At 43.4% G+C, this 27,181-nt stretch overlaps 1 protein-coding gene across 1 annotated transcript in view; it reads right to left on the bottom strand.

Annotated features, from left to right (window-relative positions):
- Positions 1 to 3,599: 3,599 nt before the first annotated feature.
- Positions 3,600 to 27,181, bottom strand: part of GUCY1B1 (guanylate cyclase 1 soluble subunit beta 1) — a 46,337-nt gene continuing 22,755 nt past the window's right edge. The window contains exons 5-14 of the mRNA XM_031463701.2: positions 20,100 to 20,297; positions 17,008 to 17,238; positions 15,134 to 15,250; positions 13,273 to 13,406; positions 10,538 to 10,735; positions 7,990 to 8,227; positions 6,834 to 6,974; positions 6,196 to 6,350; positions 5,736 to 5,862; positions 3,600 to 4,758 (exon numbers count right to left, since the gene is read on the bottom strand). Coding sequence (XP_031319561.1) covers positions 4,735 to 4,758; positions 5,736 to 5,862; positions 6,196 to 6,350; positions 6,834 to 6,974; positions 7,990 to 8,227; positions 10,538 to 10,735; positions 13,273 to 13,406; positions 15,134 to 15,250; positions 17,008 to 17,238; positions 20,100 to 20,297 — 1,563 coding nt within the window. The 3' untranslated portion in view covers positions 3,600 to 4,734. The remainder of the gene's footprint in view (positions 4,759 to 5,735; positions 5,863 to 6,195; positions 6,351 to 6,833; positions 6,975 to 7,989; positions 8,228 to 10,537; positions 10,736 to 13,272; positions 13,407 to 15,133; positions 15,251 to 17,007; positions 17,239 to 20,099; positions 20,298 to 27,181) is intronic.

Below are 27,181 nucleotides of genomic sequence, written 5' to 3'. Positions count from 1 at the left end.
TACGTCATTCACTGGGGACATCATGCTGTATATTCGTCTCCGGAACGTATTCATCCTATGACTGAAAACCTGTACCCTTCTTCCAACTCCTGTCCCCTGGCGACCACCCTTCCACTCTATTTCTGTGAGTCCAACTTTCTTAGATTCTACCTAGAAGTGAGATCATGCAGCAGCTGTCTTTCTGTGTCTGGCTAATTTCACTTCACGTAAGGTCCTCAAGGTCCGTTGCTATTGTTGGAAATGGCAGGGTTTCCTTCTTTTTATAAACTACGTAACATTTCATTATATATATATATATATTATATATATATATATATATAATATATATATATTCTTTTCTTTTTTTAAACGGAGGTACTGGGGGTTGAACCCAGGACCTTGTGCATGCTAAGCCCACGCTCTACCCCTGAGCTATCCCCTCCCGCAATGCCATGTTTACTTTGTCCATTTATCCACTGATGGATACCTAGGTTGTTTCCATGTCTTGCTACGGAATTCTTTATTTCATGGGAAATATTTTGTAAGTTGACACAAAGTGGGCAATACGTTTTATTAGTAATAATAAAAGCATTAGGGAAGACATTATAGCTCAAGTGGTAGAGCATATGCTCAGCACGCACAAGGTCCTGGGTTCAACCCCCAGCATCTCCTCCAGAAACAAATAAACTCAATTACCTCCCTGCTCCCCCTTCCGCCAATTTTTTTTTAATTGAATAATAAAAGCATTTACATGTCACACTCACTGATACTTGCTGTCTTCAGTGTTTAAGGGGTTATTTTCACTTCAAAAGGATTACTGCTTGAAAGAGAGGTACATTTTCTCCCCTTTTTTTTGTGCATCGAAAACACAGCTCTTTATTCGAGGATTTGAACGTGAGTAACGTACTTAGATAAATGTTGTAGGGCTGATGTTGAATAGAAACACATACAGCAAGACTCTTACATCCTAATACGACCTAGTCATTCTGATTTTAGCTTAAGTCAAAAGTCCTCACCAGGTGTCTGCCTCAGAGTGGTGTATTTCGTAGGCGTTCGCTTTAAAATCTCTCAGCTCATCCACTCATTGTTCCTCGACTGTTAAAAAGAGTCCAGCCGAGACTTCAGAGTGTCTCAGAATTCCCAAAGGTCCAGTCCAAAGTCATAGTATCCCTGCCCTGAAATGCTCACCCAAGGAATGATGGAATTTGAGGGCAAGGATTAACTTTAGATAATCGTCTGGTCCTGCTCCTTTTCACTGGTTAGGAAACTGGATCCTAAAGGGTCCAATGACTTGTCAGGACGCAAGTTTGGGTTTTTGGCCGGGACTGGATTCCAGTTCCCGACTGTACAGTGATTTTTTTTGTTTTGTTAATTTATCCTATACTATTTCCTCTCTTCGATAGAGTAGAAGTCGCAAGAACGAATCATTCAAGTGCATTTTTTATTAATGCAAAACATGGGGCTTTCCAGTTTTCTCCTTGTGAATAAGCAGTGCTTTCTCACGTGTATTTGACAGCTTTCAGCAAGAGCTAGATGCAACTTAGTTTGTCTATAATAGTTCTGTACAGAATTACAGCTTCTGTTACCAATTATCTGTTTTAACCAATGTACACAGCTTCCTCCAGAATTAGCAGGAAAAATCTGGGTGACATTTCTGAACAGGATATGTGTGAACAGATTTTGCAGTATGCAAATGTTTAATGTCTATCAGGTTAGAAACAACTATTTTCCTGACAGTTCTTCGAACATAGGGGAGAGTGGAGGGATAAACTCAAGACTGCACACAGGAAGGACAGGAAGGGTCTTCAGCTGACAGCCAGGGTACTGAGCTGCACCTCCAGGGTAGACCCTGTTCCCCGTTCCCCCGCTCCCCCCACCCCTTAGATAATAAGCAGCGTTCTCTGCTGCCCTCTAGAGGCTCCCAGAGCCACTCATCGGGGCAGCAAAGAGACCTCTAAAGAGAAGCAGGTAAGGGATTATTTTTCCCCTTTAAGAATTCTGCACCCATGTATTATGTAGAGTGTTCCCCCCCCAACCACAAAGCAATTCTCAGGACCCCACCTGGTGTCCTCCAGTTCAGCTCCATTCTGACACCATCTATGCAAAGCTAGCTCCTGATTCCTCAGGGTGGGGCTCAGTCCTACAAGGCTGTCAGAGCTCAGTGGCAAGGCCAGGTTGTCACCTGTGCTTCTGACCAGCTGGCAATAGAGCTAAGGTTCCCCCAACTCCCTGTTTGGGGCCGATTAAATTGCTAGAGCGGATCACCAACGCAAAGAGCCCTTTGGCTTACTAGATGATCAGCTTGTCATAAAAGGAAAGCCAGAGGGAGGAAGCTCGTGGCCCCGCCCCCTGGGCACACCTCTGTCCCTGCATCTCCACGTGTTCCCCACCCCGAAAGCTCTCCCAACCTTCCAGGGTTTACGGAAACCTCACTACAGAAGCCCGTTTGATTAAATCATTGGCTATTGGCAACAATTTGACCTCCAGACCCTCTTCCCTCCCAGATGTCAGAGGTCAGGGTGGGACTGAAAGTTCCAACCCTCTAATCTCAAGGTGGGTTCTCCTGGGAACCCGCACCCCCAAGTGCAGCCCCCGAACCACCTCATCAACGCAAAAGACACTGTCATTTTCATCACTGAGGAAATTCCTAGGGTTTTAGGAGCCCTGAGCTAGAACTGAAGATGCAGACTAAGACCAAATCTATGTATTTCTCATTCTAAATCGCAGCATCACACCTTTCAGTGGCCAACAGAACATGTCATCTGGTGAAACAATCACAGATTCTAATAAGATGAAATAAGAAATTGGTTCCGAAATATACCTGTGTTCGTGTATAAATTGCTATTCTACTGTAAAATCTAAAAAACATGTACATGTATCAATTCAACCTGATAAATTCCTACCTGTGAGATAAAACCCGTATTTTATGGCAAGACATGAAAAATTTAACCGTGAAAAGCTTTCTCTGCCCTTTGGCCTCCTCTCCCGGCAATGAGCACCGTGTATCCACATTAGGCACCACTAAACCTGCCCCATTGGCAGAAATGTTGCCAGAGAGTAGCTTCTTGACGGAACGAATTCAAGAGTCAGGCACAGGAAAGGGAAAGCAAGTTTATTTAGAGCGATGCACACTCCCCAGACACGGAGTGCAGGCTTCTAGACTGCTTCCGCTCCATTAATTCACCTTTAAACTAAACCATCATAAAATCCAGGGGACCCCTGCCGCCTCCTTCCCATCCCACCTGGTTCTCATTCTCTACATCTTTTTTCTGTGTCTGGAGAATGTTTTATCACCATATCAGACACTTTAGTTATCTCTATACAGGTCTTCCACCCCTAAAAGACTAGGCACTTTTCAGGAGCTGGCATCACTTTACGTTTATCCGCGTGTCCATCCCTCCAGGTCCAGTCTCCTCCTGTCACTTTGTTGGTACCAAAGAAAAACGCTTCAGAAGATGCTCGGTGAAGAGGCGGCGTTCAACTGTATCAACAGCAGCGGGGAAGCAACATTCAAGTTGACACTTGTTAAAATTATAAAGTGGACTTACAAAAATGGCACTGATCAAATGCTCAATGAGAACTTGAATATCATTTGTATTGAATTAAAAACCATCCAGAGACAAGTGGAAAAAATAATTTATTGCAGGTTCTCTTACGCATGAACACGGAACATGTACACACATGTCAGTGTGCTGATGGGAGATACTCAAATTCAAGACAGACATCTTTACACAAAAGTAGCTGTACTTGATTTCAGAAGGATGGCTATGAATAAATTATCAGAGAGAGAAAGGACAATGGGCCAATGATTCCAACAGGAATGCATTCTATGTCAAAATTAAAGTCACTTTTCTGAACCTGATGCCCTGGATATAATCACATTCTTGTAAGCGAAGGGAAAGGAGCTCATTTCTGGAAATAAAAGGCCAGGGAAACCCAGCATTCTTCCCAGAGCTATCCCTGGCTGTGGTTGGAGCCCTAAAACGTATCCCAAACTGCCATAACAGCTCATTGTGAAACAGCACCGCTCCCTGTAACAGCTGTGTGTGGTTTACTGAGAGTCGTAATACAAGGAACACGATGCAAATGACAGCATTCTAGAGCGATGATAATCACCACGTGATCTGAGTGAGTAACCAAACATCTTAGTCCCAGAGAAGTGTGCTGTCTCTGTCTGAAGCAAAGTCTGCACAATTCAAAACAGTCCCCATGTTCTCAGCACGGTTACATTCATTCTTATTTGAGGAGTCTGAAAATAAACCACTTTTTTTCTCTAAAATTGTGAATTCATTCTTTTAGAAAATGACTTCTCTAATGATATACACCGACACGATAGAACTTTTTTATATGTTATTGTCATTAAAATTTACATACACATATCTAGAGACAGCACTCAACAGATTTGGAAAAACCACGGTGTAACTGCTCATGGCCAAATACTGTTCAGTTTCACGTCATTAAATTCATCGAGTATCTATTGGGTGCCTACGACTTGCAAATCACCACGGCAGGTGATGCCTGTAGTAGATTTTAAGACACGTGAAGCTCACATCGTCCACATCTAAAGGCGTAATATACTAAACCTTGAAAATTATCAAAAGCAGAGCTGAAATTGAATAATGAACAGTGAAAGATACACCCAGGAGAAAGGCTTGGGAAAACTGAGAAGGACAGAGGGGACGGCTGTCCCTAGGACTGGCGTGTGTCATGTGGGGATAACCCCACCTCCGTCCTCTTCGCCCCGTGGTCCAAGATTCAGTCGTCATCCTGCTCTGTCTCCTTTAAAAAGTGGAAGAAATACGCGATTAATTTCTAGTGATGATAAAGCTTCTCGAACTCCCCCAAAATATTTCCTTTCTAAACAAGCGCGATCTGCATTCCTATCTACGGTTCTTCTAGGTCATTCCCACCCTGATGCTGGAGGAAACAGGCACCAAGTGAAGGAGCGGCACTTGAGGTAGGGTTTAACCTAGAAGGACACCAGTAAGCATGCCAGGACTGCTATTTAAAGGGAAAACAGTGCAAAGAAGATAAAGATAAATATTTTAAAACTTGGCATTCCATTCCTTTTAGGACTTCTACCCTGAAAGCATTCTGAGGGAATGCATATATCCAGGAAAAGAGAGAAAACCAAGCAGCCCCCCTGCCTCTACGGAACCAATACATCAATCCGGGGACAAAGTATCAAACTTGTTTCTGACCCAACCCAGGGTGATGGGAACCAGGCGGGGCAGGACCTCAGGGTCCGGAGCCACCCACTGTGGTCCCAGGACTCCAGGGGGAGCCCCAGTGTTCCCAGCCCCTCGAGCACACGCGTTCTGGCTGGGGTCAGCTCTAGCATGAACCGAGAGCTTCCCTACGGAAATCACATGGACTCTGGAACAGTACACATCACTTGTCTCTCGAGGAAAAACACACGAGGGACTAGCATGTCCAAGACCCCCAAACATTCCACCGGGGGACAGCATGGCCCTTGGAAGGATCTGAGTCTTCAGAACAGAAGACAGGTCTTCTCCATCTAGCGCTCTGGGTTCTAATTCATTAGCGGACAAAAGCCGGCAACCACCAAGAATCCCCTGGGATCTCTGCATTGTTCTCACCAGCTCGTTAATGAATCAGTGCTTCCGCTGCTTCACTTAAGGGTTCGTGGAAGCAAGAACTCTTTTCAAAGGCAACATATTTTCAATGATTAAGATTTAGCCACCCATATTTATACTCTGCCCTCAAAGAAGGAATTACCCTCTGATTAGTCATACCTTTGGTCCTGTGTTTTTTCTCGAAAGAAACCAAACTTGCATTGGCTCCTTTTTGCCCTTCATGGACACTGGGCCTCTGTGCTCCAAGTGGAACTGTGGGTCTGAATTCTCTGGTGTCATAAGACATCTGAAAGACAGGGGACAGGGGCAGGGAGAGGTGGGTGGAGTGTGGCTTATGGGGAAGTGACATCTACCGAAGTTATAAACTGAGACGGTCAGGACACCCACTGAAGTTATCTGAAGGGACCTCAAGTTTTGAGTAACAATGATCATATCAGAGATTCCTAAGACAATGTAGAACCATTTAAAATGGAAGTAATGGCACAATCTTCTCAAATAAGAAATGTCATCCTAGGAGCAGAGGTGATCACTGTTAGAGGAAATAAAACCCCTCAGGGAGTCAAACCATGGGCAACGGGGCATTTCTCAAGTCAGTAAATCCGAGGATGTGTTCTCTTACCTGTATGTATATTCAGACACATTTATTTTTCCTTTTTCTCCAGTGGTTTCTGTTCTGCTCGTGAGGTTGACAGTATTTCCGAAAAGACAGTACCGTGGCATCCTCTGCCCGATGACACCAGTAACCACCTCCCCCGTATGAATCCCGATTGTTATCTGTCGAGACCAAAGCTTTGCTTCAGTGACGCCAGCGACACAAATTCTTTGCTTACTTTATATTATGGAACAATGTCATCATATGAAAACCGCAAGAATTCCACATATATTAGACAGAATCAAAGACCCTCACGAAATCTGTCTTTCAAGACTTTCTGTAAAGTTTGAAGCTTTCAAAGATAAGAATCTGGTAACTTAATATGAGATACAGAGAAGAAATTAAAAAAAAAAAAACAGAAGCGATAGGAGGTTTTATCTCATCCTCATGACTTTCAGCACATGAAATAAACTAGGTAATTTCAGATAGGCGGAAAGATTTTCCATTTCTATGGAAGAACACAATACAGTGGCTTCAATAAAACATCAGTCTTCATTGGCAAGATGCTCTTCCTTGTACATCATTAACGATTATCTGATCAAGGATATAAATCAGTTGTCTGACAAGGTCTACCACCACCGTTATGATGTCTATTTTGTACTAACCTGAACAGATTCACCATCTACTTGAACCTGGCCAGCGATTTCCATCATGTCCAAGGCCAGGTGGCAGATGGACCTAGCGTGGTGTATGCAGGGCTCTGGTAAACCACTCACCGTCATGTACTTGTCACCAACGGTCTCCACCTAAGAGCACAGACACTTACACGTGCATCAGGTAGTTATCAACAGGACAGCTTCATTTGCTATCCTGATACACAGAGCATCTTTCCAATGCTATCCGTAACTTTATAAACTCCCCTCCCGTGAATCTGATACATTCAGCTCCAACAGGAAGCAACCTCGTCCTTATTTGAAATTTCACACCTGGCACTCGAGATCCTTGATTACAGGCAGGTGCAGACGCAGCATTACTTCTCCTCCAGGAAGCCCTGGTTTCTCACCTCAGATACCCTTCCAATCCAGTAGAACAATTTATGATCCTATTTCCCCCTAAAACAGGGATGGTTTGAAGGGCCCAAGAGGCACTGCCTGAAGTTCAGTGATTTATCCTGGTCATTAGCCGTTTATTTATATGATGTGCTCACCAAGTGTGACACTGGAGCTCAGAAGAGGTCTATGAAATAAATACGCCCCGCGGCGCTCACATGCCTCCAGATGCCTGGGGGTGTTGCAGCGTGCACTCTTGCCTTTATGAGGCAATATTCCACTGACTTCATTTTTCCAAGATCATATTTGTTTCCAATTGAAACAAAGGGCAGAGAGGCCTTAGAACTGTTTGTCTTCAAGCTGATGCTACGTGAAAGCAGGTCTGAGTCCCCAGGACCCTCCTCAGGCTCCCCGACTTTTTTACCGTCCAAATCATTTATAGATTTCAGTAAAAACGTCTCTCGCAGAGCACCGAAGCCAGTGCTATGTTTACGTTACGCGGGATAAACCACCTGCATGGACTTACTCGTGTCATCGCACGTAAGCTGCTGAACATTTTATTTTAACTAGGGAAGCGTCTGCGCCATCCGTCTTGGTTACGAGGAAGGGAGTGTTTTAGAACAAGAGGTAATTATTTAAGAAAATGGTAAATAGCCACGGCCTGCGAGCTGACTGCAGCGAGACTGCGGGGCTCCGGGCAGCGCCTGGGAGCCGGGCCTGAAAACCCAGAATCCAGAAGGGCGCCCGGAGGGCGGGCGGGGACCCCACTTGCCTTGTAAACAAAGGGGTTTTTCCGGGAATCCGTCAGGGTGTCGAAGCGGGTGTAGAGGTCGTTGAGAAGGTTGACGATCTTCATGGCGCCTTCCCCGGACGCGTGCTTGCTGCAGAAGGCGTTGAAGCCCACGATGCCGCTGAAGAGGATGGTCACGTTGTCGTACCTCTTGGCAGGCACGGGGCGCTTGTGTCGCAGCTCGTTGGCCACGGACGGAGGGAGGACAGAGTACAGCAGCCTGTTGGGGGCAGGACAGGCCGTGAGGGGGCCGAGGGCCGGCCCACGCCCTGCGCCCCCAGGACGCCCGAGCAGCCACACGTGTGAGTCGGGGACAGACAATGTAAAAAAGAATACTTGGTTTGAATCACAGGAAACGGCCCCAAATCCAAATGCATTCAAGCCGAATCAGAATAAGCCAACAAGCAGAGAGACAAGATAAAGGACGGACAGCAGAAGTCAAAGCTGCATCTGCGGTCCCGGACTTGGGCCCTCCCACAGCGACACTCGCGGGCGAGAGCATCTTTGTTCGCACAGCCCCCTGTGGGCTGTGGGAACCACCAGCCGGAGCACGCGGCCTCTCAGGTGCCAGGATCCTTCACGTGTCCTTCATTCAACACTAATAGAAGCAGGTCCCCTCCCCACCCCCTGGCTCCCTCGTGCCTCAACCCCAGGCAGGACACAGAGAAAGCAGGTGCAAACAGTCTAGGCAAGACAGTCGTTTCCACTGACAACCCGGGACCACACTGATGGCACCAGGGCTGTGCCAAGGGGACCAGAGAGGAAGCACCGCAGGGCAAGGGTGGGCGCTGGACAGAAACCACCGGCTTCAGACGACGACCCCGGACCAGACGATCCCGAGGGACAAATGACACCCCTGGGCCCCTGCCTCCCTGCGCCTCTTCCCTTCTCCGCGCCTCTCCCTCCTCGAGCCCCCTCCCTCCCACAACCTCTCCCTCACTGCGCCTCCTCCCCCCAGTCCCATCCCACCCTGCGCCCCCTCCCTTGCCGCAGCCCCTCCCTCCCCGAGGCCCCTCCCTCCCTGAGCCCAAGCATCCAGTGCCGGTTTTCAATGTGCCCAACGGAGCTGAGCGCCTGTGGTTCCTAGATTCAGTGGCTTGTCTCCAGTCCATTTCTAACTTTCAAACAGAGAACATTTTATGAAAGATTTGGGAGCTGTATTTGAATATTAAATGTGGGCAGTAGAACAATTCCGTTTCAACAAAAATGATGAGTCAGTGTTTAGAATTAAATCACCTTGAACAAAAAATGAAACCGAGGTGGTTTTTAATATAACAGCCCGAGCAGGGCCCTGAGTAACTCAGCCTTCCAAATCCATGTGCCCTGTGAGCCTTAGTCCTACACACTACCTGATGAGCTCCATATATGTGTTATTCTTCACGGATGGAGCTATACCACGTACTAATATAACATTTTGTGTTGTTTTTTCACAAGTAGGAGGAATGTGAGTTGCCCGCCCCCATCCCATATCCTTTTGGAAATTTGCAAAACACCTGGAAAGATGAAGGGGTTCGGTTCAGGTCATGAGGAAAAATCAAGTGGCGTCAGAAGAACCACAGCTTCCAGCTGCATTATACAAAGGCAGGGCAAGCCAGGTAAGGTTTCATCCAGGCTCCCGATAACAGCTGACAGGTATATGTTCCCCCACCCATGGGCAACAACACACGTATCTAAGCAAGAACAGCGCAGAAAATGAAGCTGGTTCCGAAGTTCTGGTGTTCAAGCAGCGACACAGTTCTTACAGGAAGAGACATCTGCTCACCTCGCCAACAAGGTGACTTCCTATTACAGAAATGTTAGAAATGAACACACAAGGCCCTAGGTAAGATCCTCCCATCAAAGTCAGAGATTCAGTGCCTTTACTTAATATACTCAAGGCGGCCAAGGATGTGAACTTGTTTAAATGAGTTACTTGAAAATAAAATGTTGTCTTAAATGTTCCTTGCCCGATATTTCACAATTGACTCCACCATTCAGAGACAAACAATAGCTCTATCTTGGTACTTTTGTTCCTTTAGCACATTACAAATGGAGTTGTTGTCATCCCAGGTGACATTACAGCCTGTCAGATTCACATCTGCCAAACCCTAAAATGGTCTGCAAGTCCAGGAAAATCAATCTTTTATAATATAACGGCCAATCCGAACTAAGCTCCGTGTTCAGTGCCCCCCTCAGCACTGGCCAGCCCCGGGCACAGAGAGGATGCTCAGGACACCCCACCCCGCTCGTGTGAGACGCGAGTGCACGGAGAGCTGGACTTGATCTATGCATCTGAACTGTCCCAGTGGCTTTCAGAGGGATGCTTTGGTGTACGTTCTTTCCACTTGGTTTGTCACACTAGAAGCCTTGCCCCTTTATCACTGAGACTGACTTATCCTTGTGGACAAAATCCCTGTTAAGTGATGTGGAAGAGACCCCTGCTGCCCAGACCCACAGGGTTAAGAGTCTGACCCTGCGCTCGCCAGCAGCAGAGCCGGTGGCTACGGGGGTAAGAGCCACGCACTTCCTCCCCACGAGGGGACATTCTTACGTGTCTGTCTTCTTCTTCTCGTCCTCCAGGGCCCGCAAGGTGAGCTGCAGCCTGTCTGTGAGGATCTCCAGCTCCTGGGTCAGCTTGTACTCCTCTCGGAACTGCTCCCCCAGCAGCACGAGGTCCCGCGTGGCATCGTGCAGGGGGATGTCGCTCAGGTACAGCCCCCTCCGCGTCAGGTCGTCCAGGTTCATCACGCTGTCCGCAGAGAAGCAGGCAGAGTCAGTCCCTGGTGTCCCCGGGCAGCACCGACCCCTGCCCGCCGCCGTGGAGCCTAGCCCTGTCCCCCACCCGTCAAAGGGCGGGGCTGAAGGGGAGCCAAACACTGGAGGGAAGCAGCAGGAATGTGACGCCCTTCTTTTGAATGTCTAAATAGAGCAGTGAACTTGACCTGCACCCTGGCCAAGCTGCACTTTCTGATGCCCTCAGCCGAAACTGAAAGATGCTGTGAGAAACTGACTGTAAGCTGACTACTTCAATCCAAAAGAAAAAAAGAAAAGGAAAGATACTGTGAAAAACTGCCCTGTGGAATCTGCTCAGGTTTCATTTAACACAAGGCTGTCATTTGATGTTGCCACATTTTCCCCTCATTACAGAGAGATGGAGGAAAAGCCATCTTTACTCTCTTTAACAGGGACAATAACAGTTTGTTTTGAGAAACTCGTTCACTGTTGCCTCATGGGTTCTGTGACTCTTTTCTCCTTCAGACACAGTGATTAAAACGTTGCGATCTGTGGCCCATCTCCCACGGGACGTTACATAGGACTTCCTAACATGTATTTTTCTGTGTTTCTCATTTCAGGCTCTGATGTCTTCTGCTACTCTCTTTATTTATTTTTTTTTTGACTAATTTTTCTCATTTATTGGAAAGATTATTTGTTCTGGCTGAGCTGTATGTGTTTTTGCAACTTATGTCATTTTTAGAACATGGTATTTATTGATTCAGTGAAGATCTGGCAAGGGAAAAGTTAACTGCTTTCTAAAAATGTATTCTTTGGCTAAAATGGCTTCCGGTTACATGATTGGCTTGAATTCGTTAAATGCAAAGTCATTACGTCTGGTCATTAGCAATAATCATTTCTCTAAAGCAACATAATGGAGTTGTGACTTCACTGAAGAATTTTGGATTAATAAAATGTCTCCATGTGATGCATTCTCAGCAGGAATGTGCATAAATCAAGGCAAAAATTAGCATGCCAATGAAGAAAAATAAAATGAGCCAAGAGTTTATAATTGACACACACCCCTCGGGAAAGAGGCCAGATCACCCACCAAATGGTACACAAGACCTGACAGCAGCAGAGGAAAAATGATTATAAGCTTAAAATGAAAATGAATGGTTAAATATGCTCATATGGAGACAGAAAACTTAATCAAATTATAAGTCTCATTGTTCTAAAAATTTATGTATTATTTATTATTTTAATGAGCTATTAACTTTTCTCCTATATTTAAACTATCACCTTGGAATTATTTATTTTATAAGTAAAACTGCTTTTAGCTGCTGTCTTAGTTAATTTGAGTATAAATTTTCTATACACATGAGCAGGCCCCATGCATGTATCAAGCTGTGAGTGTGTCTCTATGAAATCGATTTCTGCATGTGGTGATTAGCAGACAGACTCCAGATTCCCTGCTTATGTTTCTAAAGAAATCATTTTTCTCCATGAACAGAAATTGTCCCTGTTGAGAAGCTGTCATTCTGCTGATGCTCAACTAAGAAAGAGGCAGAAGGAAAAAACACAGCAGATGAAGATGTAGTGACAGCCACATAGGTTATTGCTTAAAAACCATAAAGAGTTTGGGTCCCCTAATTTTGTCTCTTTTATTTCCATAATATATATTCTCAGGGGGGAAGAAACCCATCATTAGTCTAATCTTTAATACTATATTTATAATTTTAAAGAAGGTTGCTTCAAAATTTATTAGATTTTTCAGAAATTTTAAGACAGTATCTTCAAATAAAAAGTGATCATTTGGACTTTAAATTTTTAATCACTAGCTCACCAAAACATGCTTTCTCGAGTGTTTACTGAACAATGTGCCCAGATTTCGGTTATACAAAGTAATAAATTCACAAAATATCACCTAACACTGAGTTTTACAATTATGTATTGCTGCTGTCCTAAAGTGAATTTCGATACAGGTTTCTAACTCTGAATTCTTATGCATCTTTCAATAAAACGCTTTGTCAAATTGGGAAACTACCAACTTACAGTTTTATTTCCCTCTGGAGTTTACCATAAATAATATAATTTAAATAAATTTCAACTTAATAGTGTATTTTGCATAGTGTATCTCTGTTAAAGTAGCTAAATATTTTTAATATAAAAGTTTAAATCCAGAAATAATTAGAAAAGTAATCTCTTGGGTGCCAAATATACCCACATATTCACCTATCGTACGAGATGCTTTATAGAATCAGTTGTCTATGTGACATCTCTCTGGGAGGTACGGAGCCACAGAATTAACTAACTTCAGATCAGGCATCCCCTGATCTAATAGCATAAACACTCCGCAAATTGCTAAGACATGGCAGATAAAACAGAATTCACGATTTCTTCCGAGTTTATCACAAACGTTAAATGAAAGTACCTTCATTATGGAGAGAAGTTTAACAGAGCTGTAAAATCTAGTTACACTTTGTGCACCCGACTGAATAAAATGTCACCGAATTCCTTTGTTAGCTAACAGTGGGTACTTGCAACCATTATAATTAATCTAAAAAGGATTACCTTGGTGAACACAGGAAGAGAATGCTGTCCGCTTCAGGCAGGTAGATCATCTGACCCTTGAGACGTAAGCAGCTGATCTCGGTGCCGGTCAGCTCATCCTCACACTCTAATTTCTCTACATCCAGCAATCCTTCCTTGAAAGGGCAAGACACAGCCATTAACTCCTGCCCTTCTCCCCACCTGACAGATCAGCAAAGAAGGACATGCCGAGCCCGCTTCCCACCAAACCCAGGGCACCAGTTAGAACAGGACAGGCAGGCCACCAGCATTCTGCCAGGCAGCAGGCACCCTCATGTCACTGAGAAAGGCCAGCTGACCTCCTCCTCTGAACCCAGAAGAGCTACTTTCACACTTGTTTTTAGAGTAAATGGAAGAGCCAGGGTTTGGACCTGGGCACTTTTACTCCAGAATTCCAGCTCCATCATTTGAAAGCTACAATACTGGTAACATCAACCAGAAATACCAAATAATGAATTCAAGACCGATTTATTGAGAAGTAGTTCTTTAACAATACAAAAGCTTTCTTCGGGGTGAGGGGTGGGAAGGGACAGACTGGGATTTCCAAATTTGTAGATACTGACAGGCATATGCAGAACAGGTAGACAAGATTACACTGTACAGCACAGGGAAATATATACAAGGTCTTATGGCAGCTCATAGCAAAAACAAAAATGTGACAATGAATATATGTATGTTCATGTATAACTGAAAACTTGTGCTCTACACTGGAATTTGACACAACATTGTAAAATGACTATAACTCAATAAAAAATGTAAAAAAAATTAAAAAACAAAACTGCTCGGCACAGAGATCAAAGACGGGGATCATCCATACAGCGTGGAATCTCAAAATTACCGAGTCACTATGCTGCACACCTGAAACTAACACAACACTGCAAGCCAAGTATCCTTCAATACATGTTTTATAATTTTTTTAATTGAAGTCTAGTTGATTCACAGGGTTGTGTTAGTTTCGGGTGTACTGCAAAGTGATTTAGTTACACATGTATTATCTTTTTTTGATTATTTTCCGTTATATGTTACTATAAGATATTGAATATAGTTCCCTGTGTTGTACAGTAGGACCTTGTTGTTTATCTATTTTATATACAGTAGTGTGTATCTGCTAATCCCAGATGCCTACATTCAAATTTTTATTTAAAGCATCTATGAATCTTACTTCTGATTTTCCAGTCTGGCTCCAGCACCTAATCCCAGGCAGGCTCCAGCAAAGACCCGACCAAGCCTCTCCACTCCCCACCCCCGCATTCACAGAGCAGCTGGAAGCAGTTAGTTCCAAATGCGTGAAGCGTGTGGGTATGACTCTGGGAGGCAGGAGGAAGGATGAAATGCATCCTCAGGGGCACTTCTGCTGTATCAGTACCAAGAACAGAAACTATGAGATCTGGGTGCTACCTACATTATCAATTGAATGAAAATGTTACCACTTTTATTCCCTCCCCCCTCAAAGTGGTAGAAAGAATAAAAGACAATTTAAGGAACAATAAACCAGTGGCTTTGAGTAAAGTTAAAAAAAAATCTTTATTAGTTCTGATTTCTAAAATAGGACACTGTGGCTGTACCAGGAGTAAAAGATGTTGGTTTTCATATGTGCAACTGGGCTGTTCCGGCAAGATGTTCTCAGAATTTACTTTTGTTAATTCTAATCAGCTGACTGAGCTCCATGGCCCCTCAGGCAACCCCAAATCAATAAGGTTGCCCTTGAAATAGGGTCCTTCAGGGCTGGCTCTGATCTCCCTGCCTTACCATCTCACAGAATGTTACTAACTACCCCTCTGGAACATGTCTCATCTGTGACATACCTTACTTTCCACGTTTAGAGAAACAGTATCTTGATTACCTTGCTTCTCAAGACGAAGACCGTGTTAATGTGTGAGAGGATGCCATGGAAACTAGTGTCAATGTGAGGGCGGACCAGGGAGAAGACAGACAGGAGGCTGCAGGTCCCCGGCTGGAGCTAAAGTGCAGATGAAAAGAAAAAGACAATTTTGAATCAGAAGAATTCTTGCAATTTGGCATTAATTATTAGATTAAACCAGCTCAATAATACTTAAATGTAGAAAATCATAATTATTTGCAGAAAAATTACCTCCACTATGAACTCACACCTGCACTTATGCAACTCAGTGACTAAACGAACATCGTGTGGTTGTGTGAACAAAAAATCAGACAGAAAAAGAGAAATACTGTATGTTGTCACTCGTACGTGGAATCTAAAAAAAATGACACAAATGAACTTATTTACATAACAGAAACAGACTCACAGACACAGAGAATAAACGCATGGTTGCTGGAACGGGGAAGGGGGTGGTGGTGGAGGATAAATTGGGAGTTTGAGATTTGCAGACACACAATACTATATATAAAATACATAAACAAACAAGTTTCTACTGTATAGCACAGGGAACTATATTCAATATCTTACAGTAAGTGATAATGAAAAAGAATATGAAAACAAATATATGTATGTCTATGTATGACTGAGACATTATCCTGTACACCAGAAATTGACACAGCACTGTAAACTAACTATACTCCAATAAAAAAAAAATGAATATACTAAACTAAAAAAACAAAACACATAAAACCGAATATGGCTTCAGACAACTAATATTCAAATCTAAAGCTAAGTTAAATAAGAAAAGACTTTTTAAAGAAAAAAGAAGAGAATTTGACTTTCAAAATATAGCATGAAGTGTTGAACATGTATGGCTTAACATGAAACTTAAATACCACAATCCCCCAGAAACACTCAGTTTATCAAGAGATGGCTGATCCAACAGTAACAGGTAACACTTAACAACTGCTCACGGGACCAGGCGCTGGACTAAATGTCCTTCCTGCACCCTCTCTCCTCACGTCACAGCAAAGGGAAAAGCGGGGGGAGGGCAGAGCTCCGTGGTAGAGCACGTGCTTAGCATGTAGGAGGTCCTGGGTTGGACACCCAGTACCTGCATGTACATACGTAAATACATTCATACACACATACATACCTAAATAAACAAAACAAACAAATTAAATTACCCCTTCCAAAACCAAAAATATTCAAAACAAAGGGAAAACAGGCAAAGAGAGGGAAGAAACACGTTGTCGGTCATGCCTGGGGGAGAGAGCCCCACCCACACACTATTCTGCTTCCAGACTTACAGGTTTATGTCAAATTCCATTGCAGTTAATCCTGAACTATTACGTCTCCTTAATTACAAGCAAAAAGTATCTCTAGACATACGTTAGAAGTGAGAGAAAAGAGGAAGTGGAAAGAAAGGAGTTTGCAAATGGGTCTGAATGATCCAAGCCAAATGTGCACTCAGCATCACCCGGTGCTGTCCTTTGATGCGTTTTCTACTAAACTTCATGGTAATCTCTTCCCCTTTCCTCTTCGGTATATTTTACATTTCCTTTTCCTTGCAAATGTCATTAGTTGACTTTGAAAGCTATACTCAGATAGTAGATATCCAATGAATATTTGCTCAATGGTGAATAAATTTAGTGAAAGCTGACTGCTACTAGAAAGTCACTCACTTTCTCACTAAAACAAGTATACAGTTCCCACATAATTTTCCCACTGTCCTTTTCCTTGGGATTAAAACAGGAAAAAAAGCAGCTGTCTTAGGGCACAAGTGCACTCAGCTTCCATTACACAACTTGTGTGGTGCCCAGTGTGCTCCACACGGCCTGGCGTGTAACCGAGGGGCTAGATGAGTGAGGGGCTACCTGCGGGAGCACGCGGTATATGGCGTTGCCACACTGGGTGACCACCAGGTTCCGGTCAAATATGATGTGAAAAGGGAAAGCTTTGCAGAAGGTGTATGGGCTGATACGTGACTCCTGGGTGCCATTTTCTTCAAATCTGTCAAGATCTTCATAAAAATCCTCTTCCTTGGACTCCTTTTCTTCAATTAAAAATTGAGTGTGATCACATTCTTCATTTCTTTGCTGAATAACCTGATGCCAAAGGGGGAAATGATGTTAAATGTCTGTATTTCCACTTAGTTGAAACACTTAAATATCTAAGAAATTGGTTAGGAGAGTTGCATTTCTAGAAAGTTAACTTCAAATTTTTAATATGTGCAAATACTATACAAGCCTAAAATGGAAAACTATTTCTGGACATTGATCTATGAAATTTAAAGACCGAATAATAAATTGCAATAAAATTGCAAATCTGGTCCGAGTTCACTAGTCGTCCGTGCAGCCTCTTTGGTGGACTTTGGAGAAAAGCACCCCCTTGTCCCGGTGGGCTCGGCGCCCCCAGCCCAGCACACTCATCAAGTGAACTACGTGGTACAAAGTGGGGCTCTATAATATGATCAAACCTGACATGTACCGACAGAGGGAAATGAAATGGGGGAAATGCAAATTTTAAAATATACGCAATGTCATTTTTTACCCATCACTTGGCAAGTATATAAAATTACAGCACCAAACTGGGTAGGACACAGAAAGAGTCCTTTCACATTACCACTAACTTCAGAAAGGTTCATTCTGATGAACCTTTCTGAAGGACAGAGTGACAGAATGCACAACTGCCCCTTCCAAATTATATTCTTAGATTTAATTCCAAATCTGGGAATTCATTCCATGGAAGTAATCATAATTGTGAGTGAAGTTCTATAACTGAAAGAAATAACTACGTTTCTAAGATAATATTCACAGGCAAATGCATTATTAAGGTATAAAAGATTTTTTCCTTCTGAATTTAAGAAATGCAACCAACACGTCCTCTTACAAAGGGAAAACCTGTATTTCAACTGCAGTCAGATCAAAATACAAAACAGTGGGGACAACATTTCTTCAGTTACAGCTAAATGACAAAATGTTCCTCTTTTTCATTTTTTTTTCAGGAGTTCACTGCAGCGTTCTCTGACGCTTAAGAACAAATTGCAATTAATACCGCTGTTGTATGTATTCTCCCAGATACAGTTTCATGGTGAAATTAGAATCTTACTACTAAAACTGTCACATTCATCTACTAAACTGGTTAAAGATTAGTATTCTTATTTATGATGTGAAAATTGTGCCTCATGAAGACTGATTTCCCCTAAAGTCTCATGAACAAATCAAACCAGAATCCATCCTGGAAGTCTGACATTCTGCTGTGCTTCCATTTCAGCTAGAGGAACAGAATTATATGCAGCCTAAATTTACTAGTTAACTCCTCAATTCTGCTCTTCTGCTTTGGTTAAATTAGCAGAACGAACAGCTTTTCTGATCATATTTTTAACTTCTCCATAAATCACTTCCTGACATGGTCTGATAGTTCTTGCGCAGTTAAATTGTCTGGTAGCTCTGGACCTATTAAACTTATGGCTTCAACATAAGGATTCCTCAGGAAATTAAAATAGGGCCTTTGAAAAAAAATTAAAATACAAAATATAATTGCCAAATGCAAGTATTTCAGAAGTCTGTACTGGCATAGCTGGTAAGTGAAGTCCACGAGACAACCCAAATTATATAAAGGGAACTACACAATTAGGTAAAAACTTGAATTTTCCACAGCCCATGCTACTGCCGTCAACCTTCCACACCAAAGCTCTGGTAACCATGGCAACTGCAGCTTCCAAGGGAGCCCTCATTTATGCTTCTTTCCCGAAGTTTCTATGTACCTGCGTCCTGCTCGGCTTGGCTAAGTAAAAAGCAGGCCAGGAGTCGAGCCAGGATGCACAGACCCCTGGACACAGGCTCCCCACTAAACTTGTGGTGTCAGCTGGGTGTCAGGGTAAAAAATTGGAAGTGAAAAGCACAGATCATTGTAACTGAAATTCAGTCAGACTCCTAACCATGGAAGAATTTCAATCCTTTACCCAAGTTTTTAATTTTTAAATGTCTCTGGATTTGACAATGTCATATTACACAGAAAAACTAAGGATAAGCCTGGGGATCAAGGAAGAATGGACACCAACTCCTGAAAGAAAACAAAAACGTCAAATCCAATGGGACCAACTGGATTAAATACATGGGATACTTTTGTAATAGAATCAATTTAAATGTTACAGTTTTTATTTCTATAAAATTGTACTTCGAGTTTGGGCTTCCTGTATGTGTTAGAATGTAACTATGGCATCTAAAAAAGCACTGCACTAGTTTTCTCATAAGGAAAGAAAACTGAAATAGGGCATCCCTCTGTCCACTTTTTTTAAATTTAGGGCCACTGAGAACGGCTCTGGGGGGCTGATACCCTGAGCACACAAACAGCAGCTCAGGGGAGAAGCCATCGGGGTCAGAAATACAGAAAAACGAGGGTTCTCCATGGCACAGCTGTGCTATCAATATCTTGAAATCATCACTCAAAACTAACATTTTTTTCAAGTATGAGGCTTGGCTTCTTTTACCAAGCAATCTAATTTTTTTTTTTTTAAAAAGAAAAACTTTTAGCTCGTAAAATGAGATATTCTATCTACATCTCAGGGACGGACAGAAATAAAAAAAACCCACAAGGAAACAATGAACAGTAAGATAATACCTCGGTTCACATTATTTTAGCATGTGCTGTGTCACGGGTTTTCCTGTATTCTGAGGGCCACCACTTCCCAGCGAGTGTGTGCTCACAGGGAGTGCAAACCAAATTTCACGGTGCCTCGAGCAATGTATAATTAGAAAGCAAAATCTGCTCCCACCAGGAAAAAAATCTTGTATGTTGCATTCCAGGGCCAACTATAGAAGCCTGAGGGTGTTGCTGCCGTCACGGCTTACGTGGACCTCTGCTGAGGTCCAGCAGCAGCACTGACAGCTGAAGTAGACTCGCCGAGCATCCTTAACCCTCCGCAGGGGGTCTGGGCTCAGGCGTCCCCGAGACGGACCGTTACCTTCATGTCTATTTCAGTGCCGTGTATCTGCTGGGCGACCGTCTTGATGATCCCGATGACGATGTCCTGGAGCCCCTCTCTCTCTGAGTAGTAGTGCAGAATAAGCCCTTTGCCCTTTTCTGCATCAGTGCACCTGAAGGAAGGCGCCCGCATCCCCGGGTAGATGGTGGCCAGGTGGTCATGCAGGGCGTCGAGATTCTGCAGTGAAGAGGAGACGGTGCCGAGTGAATGAGGCAGCCACGTGGGCCGACCTAGGGAGACCAAGCTCAGGGAACAAGCCTCCGGCCTGCGCTTCGGGGGCTGACGGGCCAATACTCCCACCGCACACCCTTTCCCAGCTGCACCCAGACGTCTGCAAGGCAAGAACCTTGGGGAGATTGCAGCAAAAATGATGTGATTAAGAAAAACATTGGGGGGAGGGTGTAGCTCAGTGGTAGGGTGGTGCTCAGCATGCACGAGGTCCTGGGTTCAATCCCCGGTACCCCCGTATTCGATAAACCAATAATACCTAATTACCCTCCCCCCAAAATATAGAAATAAAGTAAAATGTAAAAAGAGAAACATCTGTAACTATTTAAACAGTTGAAACATTTTAAGGAAGGTAAACGAGCAAGTGGGATGTAAAATGGTTGCCTGAAATAGAAAGAGACACGCAGTTATGAGTGGAAAGCCGAGATGTGCATCATTACGGGAGTTTGGGGGCAGTTGTGTGTTTGTTACGATAAACAGTGAGGAGTGATCAAAGTGCACACATGTTACCCTGTGTTTACACTGCAACCCTCAAAGTGTGTTCCTGATGAAAAAAAAGACTCCATCAGAGCTATAAGCATATGAAAATATAAGCATTTTCTTTAGTGAAGTAATATTTTAGAAATTAAAATCACTTCAGGAATTAAATAATCATCATTTCTTCATGATCATTCGTAGTCTCCCATCAAGGGACAGCTTCACACTCACCTGTGAGACGGAAACTTCTGAAACTGAAGTCTTGGAAAACCAATAAATATGCCAGTAAGTATTTTCTGTTCTTATAGCCTGGTTATTAATTTAGAACATACCAAACTCCCCACCACCTTGTATTACTAATATTAAAAAAAAATGAAAATGAATGTATGCGTGTATATTGTGCTGTACACCAGAAACTGACATATTGTAACTGACAGTACTTTAATTAAAAACAAAGGAAAAAAACAGATTTGTTTCAAGATTCCCAGAAGACATGGTGCAAGCTCTACTTTCACTGGGTCCTCCATGGGATGAAGAACAAGGTGGCTTTAGCACCAGGTAGACTTGAGTATAAATGATGACACTGTCATTTCATGATCACGTAGCCAATTCGCTCAACTCTTCCAAGACTTGATTTCTTCTGATAGGATGGAAATAAGTGAAATGCTGTCTATCAAGCACTGAGCACCTCAGGGGCAGGAAGCAGAATCGTGGTGTCCCCCAGGTTCCCAGGCCCCGGTCCCTTTGACTAGGTTAGCCCAGATGGCAGAAGAGAATTCGCAGATGGGGTTAAGGTCATGGTTCTCGAGTTGGAAAGATTACCCTGCAGGAGTGGCGGACCCCCTGATCACAGGACTGACTGAGTCCTTAAAAGCCAAGAACCTTTCCTGGTTACAGGGGAAGGGGGGTACAGTGACAGAAGACTGGAGGGACAGGAGCATGAGAAGGACCTGGAAAGAGGTCTCTAGGGCATGACCCAGCCCCAGCTGACGGCCAGGAAGGACACAGGATCCAAAGCCCCATGGCCTCATGGAACTGAATTCTGCCTACACCTGTCTGGTTACCCACCCCCAGAGCCAAAGGAAAGGGGTTCAGCCCTGCTGGTTCTGGTCCAGTGAGACCAGAAATGGACTTGCAACCTACAAAACTGTAGGATAATAAATCTGTGTTGTTTTAAGCCCTATGTTTGTGGTAACTGGTTCCCATAGCAATAAAAAAAATTCATTGATCAAATAGTAATCTGTCAATACTGATACCTGGTGATGATTGCCAGAGAGAATGGGGAAGGCAAACCGGTCTCAGAGCGCTGTGGGCCTCAAAGAACCCGCCTTAACAGGGGGCGCTGTGGGCCCAAAGGAACCACAGTTCTTGTTCAAACGTCTCAGGGAGGCCAGTTAGGGAAACAGAAGGATCCAGTAAGACATCGGGAAGGAGCTGGAGGGAGCATGGGTCCCAAATTCAGGAACCGCTCCATTAGGGCCCCTGCAGCCAGCAGTTTCATCCTCTGTCCCACCGTCCAGTCATCCACACACTGTGTGAAGCCATTGCAGGAGGGTGACATGTCCTGCGGTGTGCGGTGCAGGCTGGGACAGGGCAGGGCACAGGCTGATGACACAGACCCTGCCTGTAAGCTGATCACAGCTTAAATCACAAACGAACGTGCAGAGTGGCTTCTGACACGTAAAGGGACAGGAAGACAGGTCCGGAGATGTCAGTGTGCAGCCAGGATCTGTGCGAGGCCACAAGAGGTGACACTGATTTAGATAAATGTTTCGACAGCTTCCTCAACGAGGTGAATGTGGCTTCTTTGAGAGATGCCTTCGTGCCTGGTGCTGAAATTTTGTTTTCTTTCCCCGAATTACACCTCTTATGCTCAAGTCGGGCCAGTTCTTTATTAAAATATCAAGTGGTCCTGAGAGTCTCGAGAGGCCGCCGTCAGCGGGTACAAGGACTCCCACATGGCGGACACTGAGAATGGACCATCCGGAGAAATCTGTAAACAACCAGAGGCCTAGAAGTGTCCAGGGTAAGGGGTGCCAAGGGCTCTCCTATGACAAGTTCTCCTCCCGGGAACTCTTTCCCGGGAAAGGAAGACAACAAAGGTGGCTCCCCAGCCCTCCTGGATCCCTTCACACTTCTGCTGATGTTGCAAAAGGAGTAAGAGAAAATCCGGTGAGAAAAAAAAAATCACTAAAAGAGATTCACATGTGTCTCCATCTCCCCTGAAGCCAAAATTCAGCTCGGTGCTGCATTTAGGAAATTTCCTAACATGCTCAGACCCAGGTACTGCGTTGTGGCTCATTTTCAAGAAAAAATGTAAACCTGAGTTTAACAATAACTTGAAATATGTATTTTAAAGTTTTTTTTTTTCTATTTGTCTTCTATAACGTGTTCAAATGCAGGATGGCGTAAGTCAGCATGCCAACGTCATTTCCACACGTGTCTTTTCCATCCTGGGTGGTGTTACATCGGCGCATTTCCACGAGCAGCTAAACGGACGGCGGGAGGCAGTGACAATAGCATCGTCCCCCTGATCTGCACCACCGACGCTGACGAGGACGAGACGGGCCAGGATGCCGAAGACCACCACATCACACACCACCTGGAGACAGCCCTGCACCCTAAACGTGGAGCCACTTTAAATAAAAGTATTGCCAGTACATAAGTATTGATAACAGTAATAAAGTGCTGCTGAATTCACCAAGTCAAGGCGAGTGGGAAACCAAACACACGAAGTCAGATGCTAATCCTTTAAGTCTTAGTGGTCATCAGCTCCCCAGAGACTGACTGTTTTATTGGGTCTGCTATTAATTAAGTGGACAAGTAAAGTGTTTTCCTGGAGCAGAAAAGATGTAACACCACTTAATGTAATATTGATTTTCTTTAGATGGTATCTAACCATAAAAACCACTCTTGGGATTTCTTTAGTTCCAGCTTTCTCTCCTTGGTTTTATACTCTCAAAATCAAAATGATCACCACAGCTTGTCTACCATGAGACATGGAATTCATGATTGAAAATTAAATTATTTTCATTGGAGTACATTTAGACTGCTCGAAAGGTGCCTTCTTCATGAACTAGAACTGTTTGCAGCAACCTCAAAGGCCACAAAAAAGATTCTCAAAAGAGCCAAGAGAAAACCTTGTCTGCATTTTATAAAACCATCTATACAAAATCAATTATTCATCCACGTGGTTGTAGCAATATCTTCTGGAGAACAAGAGTTTCATGTTAAAGCTGGTATTCTGTTCTGTTTCTAAATAGACCCCTGGAGATTGGTACTCAGAGAGAAGAGCTAATGGACGATGACAAACATCAGAGAAACAGAACACATGTAAACACATATAGATTGAACACTTTTAAACACAAGTAGATTCCCGGGAAACAGTAAATTAACAGTCAAGCAAAGCTCAGAGATGCTTTCGCTTCATTCTTCTTGGCTTTACGGACACTAGAACACAGGCAAGTCCACTCATCCATTTTGCCTCAAGACGCCAAAAGGTTAGTCTGAGGTTTTCATTTCATTCCTTTCATTGTTCTGATGTCATTTTACCACTTTGTCTACAAGCAAGATGAATGTGCTTTTTCTCAGGAATTCTGCTGTCTGTAGCCCAGTTCACCCTTCCCCCAGGCGTTACCATTCACAGAAGAAACACTAGCGCTGGCATCTCAGGAAACTAAAGTTCGAGATTTAGCACACACAGATTTGGGAAACAAAAGAGAATTTGTTAATCCTGTGAGAAATACTCTGAAGTTCCATGTTTTTCAAGATCTTGAAAGACTGCAAAACAAATGCAGAATCTCTCTTAAGATGTGTAGCAAAAAAAGGCTTAAACGAAATTACAGAGGCAAAGTTTCCAGGAATGAACCACCTCATTTCTCTGCTCCCAGAGCATCTAATTAAAAATTCCCAAACGGTCCATATAAATAGGTAAAAGTAAGATCTTGCATCGAAAGTTTTGAGAGAGATTTTTCAGTCTTCAAGAATCTTTTCGCAGTGGACGGCATGAAGGGAGCTGTGTGTGTTATTTGAGAACGTTACTGAAGTTCAGATCAGGAAAACATCCTAAGTCAGTCATTGTAAACCTCTCTCTTTTAAGCAAAGAGGACAAATCGCCACATTTCCTTTCTTTTTATTGGTCAGGTTTCTGAAAAGCAAGACCGACACTAGCATTCACAGATGGAGTCATGTGATTTGAAAACCCTTTTTAAGTCTTACAAGAAAGAAGTCACTGTAGAATTTGAATATGAAAAAATTTAAACAAGTAAGACCTAAAGTGGAAAACTCCGCCCCATCTAACGAGAAACGCCAGGGCCAGGGCGTGAGGAGCTGGGGGTTCAGAGGAAGTAAGAGCTGGTGTTTAGCGGTGCTTGTCCAGCCTTTCCTTCTTCAAGCTGCTCCTTGGGGAACAGCCTTCCAACTGAAGAGATACAGCGTGTCCCTTTTAAAAGAACTACTGTAAGGCCTCATTTAAAAAGAAAGTGTACAAGAGTCACTAAAATTATTTAAATGGTGGTATTTTTAAAACTGCTTATAGTTATTACCAGCCTCTCAAGAGAAATTTTAAAAAAAAGTCATAGGAATACCTGTGTAAAGAGTTTCACTCGTCATACTGCTTTTACATTTGTGTTTTAAAAAATCTCATTTATATACATGTGCCAACCAATATTTTGTAAAAATTGTGAAAATATATACGAGCTATTTTTTTTTAAAGTCTTAAATTCTAAAATACTTATCTTCCTTTAAAAGTTCTCACATGTCAATTTTAAAATTGCAGGTGCCAACTAAGGGACGTTTCTTGCCACCCGGTTCTACAAGAAGTTAGTCATTTGGCCACTGGAGCCCTTGACCTGCAGGACACCCAGGAAGGAATTCAGGGTGAAGGTCAGGAATGAGGGAAAACTGTTACAGCTGGCCCTCAGGGAGTTAGATATTTTCAGGAGAAATGTTTCATGAACCCGGATTCTTGCATCTTCCCACACTTAGAAAAGCAATAAAACCATTAACTAAGATGTCTGTTCCTCGTGCTGACAGCAACCAAGCCGTGTCCTTGAGTGCACGCACCCCCTTAGTCAGTGTCACACATACACTGACCCCCCCAACTGAACTGACCTCCTCAGAACAGTCCTCAGGGTCATCTGAGAGGCTGTACCCACCCCCACCCCCCGGCTACAGTCCTCAGTAAGATCCTGAATAAACCCAACTCATAGCTCTGATGCTGTGCGTTTTTTTTTTTCCCCAAGTAGACACAGGTTATAGAAATTGGCGTTTTAGAGGTTGAGAAAAGTTCCTTCTGAAATTTAAAAGTTAAACACGAAAAGAATGGTACATTTTTTTCTAAGAAATATTATAAATAATTTAGAGAAGTATTAGAATGTCCCAGCTGTTCAGGAAAATCCTCATTATTTCCCAAAATAACACTTTGCACAAACATTGAAGAATTTTAGTTCAGTCATCAATCCCAGATTGCTCCTGGTGGGCTGGCCAAGCTACAATGCTGCCAAAACCGGGAGCCAACACGAACTGAAGAAAGTCTCATTGCAGGCTGAGCAGGGACCCCAGTAGAGGACTCAGTCCATGAACTGACAGGGTGAGTGAGATTCCACCAAACCAAAGTCAGTGGAAGAAGCCAGAGCTTCCAGCAAACTTGAGAGAGTATCAGGTTTGATCACTGCCCTGACATTTCTCTGCGTATTTAAGCAGGTGCCTCATTAAATCCTGACTGGTCTCTAAGGTTGCATATTACTCCTTTATTTTTCAGTAATACCTCCCATGCTCGTTCAGGTTTTATTTCACCTTTGTACAATTACTGGGGAGGTAAGAAATATATAGTGTAAGAATAACATATACCGCTGAAAATGAACTCAGAACCCTGCTGCGCACTGATTTGGGTTCCATTTGCAAAGGTTATATATCATCTCCCCTTTGCAACACGGACTCCTCAAAGCTCCCGACTCACCCATAAATACGTGAACACATGTGCACATACTAACGCAGATCAAAAAACAGGAAAACAGTACACAAAGTGCTGTTCCCATGATCCACTGCTGCATAACAAGGTGCCCCAAACTTACTGGCTTAACACAAAATGTTGGGTGGGAAGAGACAGACTGGGATTTCAAAATTGTAGAATAGATAAACAAGATTACACTGTATAGCACAGGGAAATATATACAAGATCTTATGGTAGCTCACAGAGAAAGGAATGTGACAATGAATATATATATGTTCATGTATAACTGAAAAATTGTGCTCTACACTGGAATTTGACACAACATTGTAAAATGATTATAAATCAACAAAAAATGTTTAAAAAAAAACACAAAATGCTATTCCGCATGGTTTTGGGGGCTGCC

Source organism: Camelus dromedarius, chromosome 1 (genome assembly GCF_036321535.1).
Source record: "Camelus dromedarius isolate mCamDro1 chromosome 1, mCamDro1.pat, whole genome shotgun sequence".
NCBI classification, from domain to species: Eukaryota; Metazoa; Chordata; class Mammalia; order Artiodactyla; family Camelidae; genus Camelus; species Camelus dromedarius.
This window is presented reverse-complemented; position numbering and strand designations above follow the sequence as displayed.